Raw genomic sequence first — 13,489 nt, 5'->3', positions numbered from 1 at the left:
GCTGTTTGTCTTTAAACTGACATTTAAAAACAGAATAAACACACGAACCAAGTTTCTGCCTCGGGGCCAAAAGAAACCAGTTTTCTCTCGCCGTTCTAAATTTCGAATGCCAGCTAGGTTGCGAAAACGCGACCCTCCAGCGTTGGTACAGTCCAGGATGTGCGGTGTTTACAAGCCTCTGACTTCATCCATCTATCTATCTATCCGTCAATACATACATACATACACACATGCAAACACACACATAATACAGATCTTGCAATAAGAAACATTAAGGAGTAAATTATACACAAGTATATCCCAATATAGTGGCTAATATTTGCTTTAATGTTCATTTAAATATGTCCAGCAGAAGTATATTTAATATTTGTCACGACCGTAGAGAACACTGGGAAACGATCCAATGAGTCACTATTGTGGCGGAGGTGTCCAATAAACGTGACCCCCAAGCTGGATGATTTTGTACTGCGCAAGTGCCTGGAGAAAAAAACACGGACAAACACACGGTACTATAGGTACTAAAAGGCTATCTGGCTCTACCTAGTGGTAAATGTTACTTCCTGCATTGAACAAGGAGCGGATGTTTCAAAATTGTTTGAATTAAACAGGAACTCGTGCACATTCTTGTTGATTTCGTGGATTTATTTGCAGATATAAAGAAAAGCATCCAAAAATGACTGTAAACCCCCCCCCCCCCAAAAAAAAACAACAATCAAAGCAAAACAAACAAAAAACGCAACAAGCCTTCTTATGTTAAATTATGCTCAAATAAGCACACACATATCGCCTGTATGTATTTATGAATTACAAATGTTTTAATTCAATAATTTCTACAAAGGAAATGTTTATTTACGTCTTTATGCTGTGGATACCCCACACACCAAACCGCTATCACCTTTTTCATGACCATCCCCAAGGGTGTCTGCACCACACTTTGAGAAACCCTGCGTAGACTAACTCGCATGATGCGAATTAATCTAATCACTGTCTCCACAGCGGTTACTTCGGAGTTGTATCTGTTGTACATACATCGTTGTGTCTGTAGAGGGAGCGCCTTATTAAAAACGTTTTTTTTTTTTTTTTTAGATTTTAGTAACATTTATTTGAAACTTGTATGACTACGCGTATATATTGATATGGCCACAAAGGTGTTTGTTTTACATCACACTAATGAACATTTATTATAACAAGTTCAGTTGTTTTTTGTTTGTTTGCATTGAATCTTTTCACCAGTTTCAACGGAACCTTGTTTAGTCTTGGAACTTTTGGACGTTCCCACAGGATTTACTGCATCAGTTGTAGTGATATTTTTATACCACTCTCCACCATAGGATTTGAAGCAGAGGTTAAGTTTGGTCCGGCTAAAGGCATGTCATCCATGGAGATTTGGACCCAGAGCCTAGTTTTAGAAGAGATTCTATTTTTACAGACCTGGAAAGATAATAGAGAATTTACCGAGTGAAAACAAGTCTAATAATAGAAATGCTTAGTATAAAACAGAGTATGAGCGCTATTCTTTCCTTAAAGCACCTGTCCTGTGTTCTCTAAAGAGTTGCAAAGAAAATCCTAGTTGTGCTGCATGAACATGAACCGAGTAACTCTAGATAAAAATATATTATAAGTGTAGCAAACAAACTTATTTTCCATTTTAACCAAACTTCCTTATTTTACTCTATTTATAGTTTATTTTGACTCAAACTGGTTATTTGCCATTTAAAGCAACTGTAAAAAATAATTCGATTTTTTTTTTTACAAAAACCTGAGATTTTGCAACCCTCAACATCTGCTTTGTGGAGGAAAACCCCCTGTTTTCTTATCAGGCACAACCAAGGTGGATATGAGTGGGAGGGAAACAATGGACTTATTAATTTCTTTGCTTATTATGTCCTTCTGCGACTTGTCCAAAAATGAATATTTTAAAGGATCTGATATAGAGATTTGTACATCCAAGCGTTTCGTGCAACTAGATCTTATAGTTTTGATATCTCACCCCACGACATTCCTTCAGATCTGGAGGAATCAAAGAATGCAAAAAGCCTGAACTGTGTTTCAAAATATTTTCTTTATTGGCCTAAGAGTTACAACACAGTTAAACATCAAAACATTTACGATTGCTTTTTCCTCCACCTCAACCGGAGAAGGACTTCCTTGAAAACAGTGGTTAAATACAAAACATCAAACTTTAAAATGTTTTAATACATGTTTTAGTGTAAACCTCCATTTCAAATTACTTTTTGACACAGCTGTTAGTGGTAATGTAAAAAAAAATAGGGAACATTCTTGGGGCATTGAATTTTTGCAAAAAAAAAATTTAGGAGGGTGATGAGTTGAAACAGGACTTCTGGTTTCATATTGACACTCATGCTGACACTTTGTAGCATATGTATACTGTCCTCCAGGGGGAATCAGCTACAACATGACAAAACAGCTGTAAATGGTATGTTGGGCGTCGTCAACCATCTGGCTAAATTCCTGTGGTCTTCAAAATCATATATCGCTTTACTTTTTCAATACATTTTCCTGTAAACAGTATGTTTGAAGCCTAGATCTGGCCCGTATCCAGGGCATATAGAACTCACATTTGGTCCACATGTGCTGTGAAATAATGGTAACTATAAAGTCCTGTCCTGTTGGCCAGATGTGAGCTACAAACAAGTCTGATATACATATTATGTGAGCCATTTACCTCTATTCTCAATCAACTGATAAAATACTTTTTTTCTTTTGGATCTTGCAAAGCATCCACTCACTACAGTCGCTTAAATGTCCCAAGGAGGCTCTGCTGCCCCACTTTGAGCCACAACTTTAATGTATCACGAGCTACCGTGTCTGACCTAAAACAACTTATTATACAACAAGGATATTCAACATCTTTCAATCTGCTAGTACTGCATCTAAAAAATAACATCAGATGCATAACATCGCTTTAAACTGGGGCGAGTGTAGAGATTACATTGGTTTTCTCAGTGCCCCTTGATAATTGATAATTAATTTATGTTGTCTTAATGAAGCTGAGTTTAAGTTAAAAAAAAGTGTTTGTATTGTTAACATGTTGTTACAGTGAACTCCCATTGTCCATTGAAATAAGATACAGTAACTTCTGAGGAAGACCTTCAAAACACGTCATGGTAAAAAAAAGGAAAAGAAAAAAAGATCCGAACTAAGATGAACATTTTAGGAGCCTATTACCTGGTAATCTTCAAAAATAACAGGATTTGTGGGAACACCACAAAAACAAACTTGATAGTACACTTGTTTGAGGGATATGAGGTGATGAAAAAGTTGTCTAATCCCTTAACACTTCTCTAAACAGATGATAAAATGAACACTGTCTCAAAAGCTGCCTGTTGGTTTTGTTGGGGACAAATATGTCATATAAGGTTTTGACCTACCTGCCATTTGATTTCATTTGCTTTGTGTCTTGTGATGCATGTCCACAAACAAATTCAAATAAGCATTTTGTGTCTTGTGTGTAAAATACTCCAGGCCATGTTTCTGTGCCAGCTTTAGTTAGCACAGAACCATGATCACATGGGTTAACAACAAAATAACAATCTTACACAACTAACAAGCAAACAAGGCAGTGTCTTATTTAGCATACTTACCCAAAATGTTGTCAACGTCAAGATCCGTAATGTTTGGTTGCAGCATAAATTGTTGATATATCAAATTATGAAAGTGTACAGAATAGCTCTACTTCTCCACATTTGCCCTGCAAATCGTCACATTGGACCATATTTAGTCTATGGAAGTGCAATGACTGGCCCCCAAGCCGGACTTTGAACATTTGTGACCTGCAGGAATCAAGCCACTACTGATTCAAGCCCACTTCTGTTTATTGACTTCCAGTTACTTCCGTTATTAATAAATGGACGGAAAAACTCATTCATCCCTGCCTCCATTGTTTTGTTTAACAGCTTATTATAAGTGATTGTTTACAGTGGCTGCTGCTGAAACGTGGCTTCTGCACAGCACCGCCAGGAGATCATGAAGATAACGTTGACGGTCCTCATATCGTAGCGCACCAGGATGCGGGTGAAGGGCAAATCCACGTCGTGGACGTTAAGGGTTCTTAATAAACATCGGGCTTTTAGCTCAGTGCCGTCATCTCCGTACACATGCAGCTGCAGTCAGTCGCGCTCAACGCGCAAGGTTCACTGGGAAATGGAGTATTGAATTAAGTGGAAATTTCCAAGATATCTGTTCAACGAGTGAGTGGAAATTTACTCCGCGTCCCTCCCCCCTGTAATATGCAGAGTCGGCTCTGCCTCGCAGGCTGTTTTGTTCAAAGTCAACCATGTTATTCTCATCTGACTGCTAAGTCTACTGACGTTTTTTCTATCCAACTTTGAGAACAGAGAACACTTATTGTATGTTTGTGCTGGTGAAAACACGCATGGACATTGTTATAAGATTGTTGCTGTTCTTAATGTAGTAGGGATCCTGCACAGTTTTACACTTCACTGAGTGCTAGTGTAGAATTACTATGTTTGTATTATAAACTTGTGTAACTGAACGTGACACATGACACACAGGTTGTTCTTCTCAAATGAAACACTTGAGAGCCTAAAAGCAAAATCCCAATCCCTGCTTGCACCTTTTAGTTCGTTTGCATACAAACTGCATTGTGTCTTCAAATGTTATGATTCAAAATTTGCTCAGAAAGGACAATCTACTGAAAAGAAAAAACATATTAAGATTTTTTAATTTCCATAGAGCAGGAGCCAAGACGTGCCGGTGCTAGTGGTAGGCAATGAGTTGTGTTTCCTCCTGAAAAAAACAAAACAAAAAAACAACCCAACAACTGCCAAAAACATTTCACTCAAATAACAAACCTGTTTTCCACCAGTTATGTTAACTGTAATGTCAAAAAGTCAATTCCTTGCCAAGTAGATAGATAACTGTGGTGGAGTAGGTGTAGCAGGATTACTATTACAAACGTTGTCCGTCAGAGAAATAACTTTCAGTCAGGAATTGATGTGTTTGAAAATTATATCATTGGTGAATTTAGTATCAGTTTGTAGGCAAACAATATTTGTTGTGTTAGGTTTAAAAAGACGGGAGGAGTGTTGGTGACCATGGCCCGGCTCTCCCTACTCTCGATATTAATTATTTAAAATCATTGAGGTCCAGGATATATTGCTGGACACAAATTCTCAAAGGTGTTTCGCACGTTACACGTCATTGGTGGGCGGGGGACTGAACCGACGCCTATAAGGAGGAGAGGCTGCGTTGTTAAGGGAGCACCGCGGATCCACTGAGATGACAAGGATCTGTCAAGATTTGATGTTAACAACCAAAGGAATCACTGTGCGTGTGTGTGCGTGTGTGTATGACTCGTCTCATGCGCACGGATCAACTCTACATCTTCATTCACATCTCCCGTGCCTGTGTCCGTGGGGTGTCTCAGCATCTTTAACGAACGTTAGCAAACACGGTACGTGTTCCAAAACACAGGACCCGGTGGGTGAGTTCGTGTGTGAGGAGACCACCGGTGTACGTGTGTCTTATAAAATAATAATAATATAAAATAATAATAATAAAAAACACCTTGTGATCTGTGAGTATCAATCCATGTGAACCTGTATTTGTTGTTTGTAACAACTCAGAAGCCGCGACTGTGTTACTGCTCCTTAGTTTGTCAGATGTCACTATGGACAATGAATGCATTATTTTCTCGGTGATGTCAGCGACAAAGACAACGCAGGTTGATTCGAGTCCCCTGAAGATGTGCAGCTTTTGCAACCGGATGAATGGGCGCGTGTTCTAGAAAATTCCTTCCGTCTGCCTGGTGCATATGTGCCCTACATGGCTGGCGGTGAGATGGTGTCGCGTTCCTCATTTGTGCTCCCAGAACCGTCAGTCGCAGCTGACCTATGATTAAAGCGTTATTGTTCTTTGTGCCGCTGATACTACGTGCAGCCAAGTTTACTCAGGACTGATTCTGAATTTGTGTTTTTTTTTTTTTTAAATCGTAAGTGGTGCCTTTAAGACTCACTGTTTTTTGTGTGGTGGGCGTGTGAATCTGTCCAAGTGCAAATTATTGGAGTTCCACAAAGACACACAGTTGATCAACATAGGTTTATGTTTTAACCCATTTTTAAATAGGGCTCTGAAACTGGGTTGTTTTTACCAAACTGAACTGTGCAAATAAGGGATTTCCAAACTTGTTGAGTCAGATTTTGTAAAGATTAATCTGCAAAAAAAAAAAGAAAAAAAAAGAAAAACAAATAATAGGAATTATAAAACGTTTACATGTGTATTTATATATTCTTTGAACATTTTTAACTAAATTTTAAATTTTGGGCTCATACTGAACTACCCAGTAGTGCGATGTGGTCATCTGCCGGGATAATGAGCCACTGTTTGTCTTTATTTGCACATTTCTTCTTTATTTTTCTGTACGTTTTGTCATGTATTTATAACTGCCATTCATATGGCATATATTTGCCATTATTATTTTAAAAAACAATTTAGAAGTATCATTGTCAACTCTGTGATTATGCTCTGAAATATGATGATATTTAAGTATGTTATTGCCCTGTGCATGTGTGTAGCACAGTTTAGTCATCACTCTGACACCAAGCAATTTGTCCTGTTGGGATTGGCTCATGTGGACATCACGTGACAACATTCTCTTAGAAGTAAAAAGATTAACATGGTGGGAAGACTATTTATTTATTAACTATTTGTGGACCAGGTTGTCAACCTTTGTTAATAGCACCCCCTGCAGGCAGGTACGTAGATACGATGATATTGTTATACACACACACATATATACAGTATATATATATATATATATATATATATATATGAAGGAAATAATTGAGCATAATAAGCGTAGTGCTCTTAGTTAATATAGAGTGCAGTTGCACAGCTTGTACACCTACATGCAGCTTACAGTAAGTATAGTTTATCAACAAGGTGTCGGCACTAAGAAAGTCAAGCGTAAATAACAATTGCCTTTGTTCAGATCCCAATATAATTAAGTAGGACCTGCAATCCCTTTGGACAGTTCAAATACTTTGAGCTGCATAACAAGATAAAATTAAGACTAATTAAATTCCACTGCACCAAGAAAACAAGTTACAAGAGCCGCTAAGTCCATTCTCAGTCACATGTCTTCAGGGATTTTGAGCATGAAGAAAAAACAATGCAATGTTTACCTTTGAGAGAGAAATCACCACACAGGTTTGTGTCATAGCTGAGTTCTATTGAAGACATTTAAAGAGAGTGTCATATTAAACCTTTTTTAGGTCATGACTGGTCCTCAGACTAGACACTGCGAAGTTAGAACAATCAGTTGGTTAATAAATGAGAAATATTTGAAGGTATATTTGTAGTAATTGTCAGCCATTTGTCTATAGCTTACAAAAGAGTTATTTTTTTATTTGCAGAACTTGGGAGATGCTGCCAGGTTTATTCAATCCTGATTAATAAACTAAACGTAACTTAAAAAGTATAGGCCTGACAGTGCAGACACAGAGATAGGTATGTATGTGTATTGTTGGGGAAGTAAATATAAGCCAAATGTATTATAAAAGCTTGTATCCTCCATGGACCAAACGGTATTTTCTATTTGATAAGAAACAGGCGTAGGTGCTTTTAAATCATGCAATTTATTTCAGGTTAAACTTGGCACACACAACCTTAAGAACTTCAACTGTTTCTGTTTTTGCTTTAACAAAGTATTCATCTCACCAACCTTCTTACAGTATATGAGTCATTGTGGCTTTCTTTTATACCTTTCATATTTAATATAGTTAAGGAGAAGCTCTATTTTTTACAGCTCTATTAGTATGACATATGTTGTTATTACACTAATTTGCTTGGGTTAATGTGAGTGTCTCTTTGGCACGGGCGCCATGGTCTTATTTTGGCTGTGGTCTGAGGTTGTGTTTGCTTTAAGCACGTACTGGCACATTTGGATGCTGTGATTATATTCTAATCCACATTATATAACTCTGCAAAGGAAATTATAATATTGTGCTGAGTGACATTGCTGTTTCACACAGCAAGGGAATCTTGGCCAGCTCACGGGCACGTGGAGAAGTGGACACTGATGCAAACAAAGACTTCTTTCATGGAGAAAGATGGTTGTGCATAGAGCCTGGTTGTGAAGATGAAGGCGTGGGGTTATTTTCTAACATGCATGGCAGACTCAAACCTCAAAGGAGGACAGACATCCAAGATTGTGTGTGTGTGTGTGTCTGTGTCATTAACACAAAACAGATGTGCGCACACAAAACCATTTATTTTAATAGATGCTGACAAACAGTTATTTTCATCCATAGCCATACTTCAGTCTCTATTATGTTTCCACTTCACTTAAATTATTTGGTATGAAAAGTTCAATAAATTCAACAATTTCAGTTAATAATGCAATCATTTCTCTGAAAGTTGCTCTAATACACCATCGATACACGTCGCAGATCACACAAATAGGTACATATGTGCAAGTATATATATATTTACATTTTGTGTGACTAAATGATATTATAAGTTGTATTACTAACTAATAATAGACCACACCATTCTGTGTGGTCTATTATTTTTTAATTTTGTTTTCCTAACAATGGGGCGGTCGCTTTTCCTAATATTTATCATCAGTTTTAATTTTGTTAACTTAACACAATTAATGCTGTACACTGTTTTTTAATCGTACTGATCACTTGACAAGTAATGTTTATACATCATTTTGTGTCTTTATCTTGTTTTCATACAAAGTAAATTGAAAATAACCAGTGGATAAAGGATTGTCCTGCGGATGTCTTGACGTCTGTGGTTTTAGAACTAACAGTTATAGTCTTTAAAGGTCATGTTTTCGCTGTTCTCTTAAACTAAGGGTCTAATGAGGTGTTTTTCTTTGTCTTTGCTGTCTTGCAGGAGTGTTAAGTCTAGAAGCCTAGAACATCTTCTTCTAAATCTAGAACAACCTCAGTGCTGGTGGATAAGCCCCCCTGAAGCACATCTAGTGAATTTGAATTGACGGTGGATACTTCAGCTTCCATCCAGACAGCAAACCAAAGCAGAGCATTTCTTTTGCTGCTTTTTTATTAACATATTCCATATTTTTGACCACAAACATTTTTTTTTTTTTTTTCGAGAGTGTACCTTGCACTGTAATCTGCAAAAATGCGTCAATCAATGGAAGCAGCAGACATAGCTGTGGTAGCACTGTATTTTGTCCTGGTGCTTGTCATTGGGTTTTTTGCTATGTGGAAGGCAAACCGCAGCACTGTGAGTGGCTACTTCCTGGCTGGACGTACCATGACGTGGATAGTGATAGGTGCGTCCCTCTTTGTGAGTAACATTGGCAGTGAACATTTCATTGGCTTGGCTGGATCGGGAGCAGCGAGTGGCTTCGCTGTTGGAGCATGGGAATTCAATGCACTCCTTCTTCTGCAGCTGCTTGGCTGGGTGTTTATCCCTGTCTACATCCATTCTGGAGTCTACACCATGCCCGAGTACCTGTCCAAACGTTACGGGGGCAACAGATTAAAAGTTTACTATGCTTTCTTGTCTGTGTTAATCTACATATTTACCAAGCTTTCTGTGGACCTGTATGCTGGAGCTCTGTTCATTCACGAGTCGGTAGGGTGGAACATTTATCTGTCTATTATCCTTCTCATTAGTATAACTGCATTGCTCACTGTCACTGGAGGACTAGTGGCAGTACTGTACACAGATGCCCTTCAGGCCGTGCTGATGATAGGTGGTGCCCTCACCCTCACCATCATCAGTCTAATCAAAGTTGGTGGGCTGGAAGGAGTCAGAGAAAAGTACATGCAGGCAGTTCCCAATGTTTCTGCAATTATCGCAACTGGAAACTTCACATATACTAATACCTGTCGTATCGACCCCAAACCAAACTCGCTGCGTATGCTTCGTGGTCCTCTAGATGAAGATATTCCTTGGCCAGGTTTTATTCTTGGTCAGACACCTGCATCTATTTGGTACTGGTGTACAGACCAGGTCATTGTCCAGCGAGTACTGGCAGCCAAGAATCTTGCTCATGCAAAGTGCTCGACGCTCATGGCTGGATTTCTCAAAATCCTCCCAATGTTTGTAATAGTAATTCCAGGAATGATATCCCGGATCATGTTTGCGGACGAGATCGCCTGCATCGGGCCAGAGCACTGTATGGCTGTCTGTGGATCCCAGGCCGGTTGCTCAAATATTGCCTACCCTCGCCTGGTCATGGCTGTGATGCCAGTAGGTCTTAGGGGTCTGATGATGGCGGTCATGATTGCTGCCCTGATGAGTGACCTCGACTCAATCTTTAACAGTGCCAGCACCATCTTCACCCTGGATATCTACCAGACCCTCAGAAAGAAGGCATCACAGCGTGAGCTGGTGATTGTAGGACGACTGTTTGTCGTGGTCATGGTGGCCATCAGCATTGCCTGGGTCCCAGTTATCATTGAAATGCAAGGTGGACAGATGTATTTGTACATCCAGGAAGTAGCTGGCTATCTCACTCCACCAATTGCCGCGCTTTTCCTGCTGGGCGTATTTTGGAAACGATGCAATGAGAAGGGCGCATTCTGGGGTGGCATGACGGGTTTCACACTTGGTACCACACGATTGGTTTTGGCTTTCTTCTACCGCCAGCCCCGCTGCGACCAGCCAGACAATAGGCCTTCTTTCATCATTCATGTTCACTACATGTATTTCGCTGCTGGGCTGTTCTGGCTATCAGGTCTGGTGGCGGTGGTGGTCAGTCTCTGCACCGCTGCACCAGATAAAGACAAAGTTCGCACCACTACAGTCTGGGGCCTACGCCACATTGAGCCATTACCGCCCAAAGAACGAGATGAGATGCACAGACTGACTGACGAGAACCATTGCAGCAGTGACGGAAAGCTCCATAAAGATATGCCCACAGACATCAGGAATGCAAGGTGTTTGGACGGGGGCGATTTCAAACTGCTGGTCCCAGCCGTAGACCACGAACCAGCAACGCCGACATCAGACACCTCCGCCTCTGCAGAGCAGTTTGGTAATGAAATGGTGGAGATGATGAGGGAGGGGGATGGTTGCCACGGGAATGAGGAGAGCAGCAGGTGCACACGTTTGCTGGACTGGCTCTGTTCATACAACAAGGAAACACAAAGTGCTGATCAACAGTCGTTGGAGAACAATGCCAGGCTGATCGCAGAGATGCTGTACGAGCCCCCTAAAGTCAAATTCTTCCTAAATTTGGGTCTGATTTGTGTTTGCTCCGTGGGCATCTTCATGTTTGTGTATTTCTCACTTTAGCTCAATACTGCACTTAACTGATGGAGACGACATAGTGACTTTTTTTTAAGGTTTATAGAGGGTTTGGGTGGGTGCTGTTAAGAACTTTCCAGAGACTGGAGAAGCTCCGTCTGTAATATTTACAGTTGTGTTTTGTAGCTCTCTAACAGGGAACTCAGATACTTCTAATCATGTTTTTTGAAAACTATTAAAGCTCTTCTTCACACCGACTCTACTCATGGCTACAAAGCTTGTTTGGCACTGGTGTGACTATTTTGTATAGTGCTTGATGTTACCTTCAGAATATCTACTGGGATTTAAAAACTGTAGTACTCCAAGTGAATTTAATATTTGCCTTATTTGACATATGCACTTGCCTTTTTGTAGGGTGAAATTGTTTTGTGTGGTTGATTTTTTTTTAAAGTTCTGAATACTATCAGGATCATTTTGTTTTACATTAGTACTATGTTGGTTGCTTCGTCTGTTTGGTTTTGTTGTGATTTTTATGTCAGAATTTAAATATTATCCAAAATAGTTTGTTGTTGTTGTGCAGCTAGTGTTACAACATGAGATTATCTTAGAGACAGTAGTATAACAACAGTCTTTTCTAGTGTTGCTGATATCAAAGTTCAAGTCACTGGTTTGCTTTTATCAACAACTTGTTAATATTATGGTTATGATGTGCACATATCTTGGGAGATTTGAAGCCCTGTTCATATGTCGGTAGAAAAAACAATTGGCCATACTTGGTATTTAGCGATGCTTAAACATTCGGCTGATTTTATCTTTTTTTTTAAATTATTTTTTATTGACTATTGAAATTCCTGCACTGCAGCTTTCATTCACTAATATTACAAACAAACAGAAACGCACCAATGACACTGTATCAATGTGTACTTTTCCTTCTCGCCTCTGTCACTGTGTTAAAACTCTCTCTTCTGCATTATATTATGGGCTATAATACAAAGCTGATTGGCTCTCTCCTTATTGTTACTGTAAAGTACATGTGTAAAGTGTGTCAATATTTTGTAAACTCCCTACCAAACGTGTCTTATTGTGTAATGCTAAAGTGGAAAAATACAGAGAACAAAAAGTTTTGTTAGGTGCAGGCTTTGGGGTTGAGTCAGTACATTTTCACATACAGTATAAGTGGATGACGAAAATGCACAAGTGACATAATCTCTGCGACGTTCGCTGTAAAATTGGCACATGGCAGGAGTTCACTCAAGACTCTTTTTAAATTAATATACAGTAACCAGGTTATTATAGCTAATTTCAGTTGATTTTTTTTTTCATTTTACAAAAAGCAGGACAAATGATGATAAAATTGTAAAATTTGTTCAGAATCGTTCTTCCTTTATATCTGTTTTTCTTTTGTAACTTGAGAGCAGTGTTGAATGACCTCAGTTCAAAAAATCACTGTCATAAGATGGATAATTGCTGTATGTCAAAGAGCTTTACAAGAAATGTTGTTCTTTCTGAGGGAAATACTGTACATTGTTATTTTTAAGGATTTATTTTTAGAACCTGAAAATAAAACTTCTGTGGTGACAAAGACATGACAAATGGTCACTTTTTTCTGCACTGGCAGCAAAATACAAGACGCTTTATGACAAGTTGTTGAAATGAACTGATAGGAGTCAGCAGAATAAAGTCAACACAAAAACAGTTAGTTTTGCCAATCAGAAACAGCTATAGCTGTAAAATGAAGTTTGCATTCATGCAATTTTACAGCCAGGTCACATTTCCTTCTTAAGATAACAGTTTTTTTAATTAGTTATGGGACTCATTAATTTTGGTACACGTAAAACAAAGTAAATGCAAGTCTCTTGACATTTTTACACATTTTTAAGACAAATTTGTCTCGACTCAAATCTTGCATGATACTGTTGATGGTGTTTAAGAAAGTGACACTGTACAACGAGGAAGAAAATGACAAAAAATAAATAAATTCAGATCTGCATGAAACTGTTGTATACATTAAAGTCCAGACTACGGTTTTACCTTAGTGTTTTTTTACATCATGTATGATTTTTTACATGAGAAATGTATGAATATTACCTTATTTAGTTCTTTAAAAGTCATCTTTAAATTGAACCAAATCCTATACCAGAGCTACCATGTTGCTAATGGAATCACAAACTTATTCTTGCTCGGCGTCTTGGTCCTCTCTGGTGGTTGATGTGACTCTGCTCTTCATTATTGTCATCTTTTACCTGGCTTAGGGTCAACGCTCACGGACATATTG

The 13,489-nt window shown here is 38.8% G+C and overlaps 1 protein-coding gene across 1 annotated transcript; it reads left to right on the top strand.

The window, feature by feature from the left end:
* Positions 1 to 2,051: 2,051 nt before the first annotated feature.
* slc5a3b (solute carrier family 5 member 3b) lies at positions 2,052 to 12,803 on the top strand. Its single transcript, XM_008328600.3, has 2 exons — positions 2,052 to 5,437; positions 8,887 to 12,803. The coding sequence occupies exon 2, from the start codon at positions 9,136 to 9,138 to the stop codon at positions 11,260 to 11,262; it is 2,127 nt and encodes a 708-aa protein (XP_008326822.1). The 5' UTR covers positions 2,052 to 5,437; positions 8,887 to 9,135; the 3' UTR covers positions 11,263 to 12,803.
* The last annotated feature ends 686 nt before the right edge of the window (positions 12,804 to 13,489 follow it).

Source organism: Cynoglossus semilaevis, chromosome 16 (genome assembly GCF_000523025.1).
Source record: "Cynoglossus semilaevis isolate Cse_v1.0 chromosome 16, Cse_v1.0, whole genome shotgun sequence".
In the NCBI taxonomy this organism is placed as follows: domain Eukaryota; kingdom Metazoa; phylum Chordata; class Actinopteri; order Pleuronectiformes; family Cynoglossidae; genus Cynoglossus; species Cynoglossus semilaevis.
The sequence above is the reverse complement of the archived record's forward strand: the minus strand, read 5'-3'. Positions and strand labels throughout refer to the sequence as shown.

Bases quoted from the DNA above. Each gene is read 5' to 3' on its own strand.
- slc5a3b (XM_008328600.3), top strand. From the start codon at position 9,136: ATGCGTCAATCAATGGAAGCAGCAGACATAGCTGTGGTAGCACTGTAT.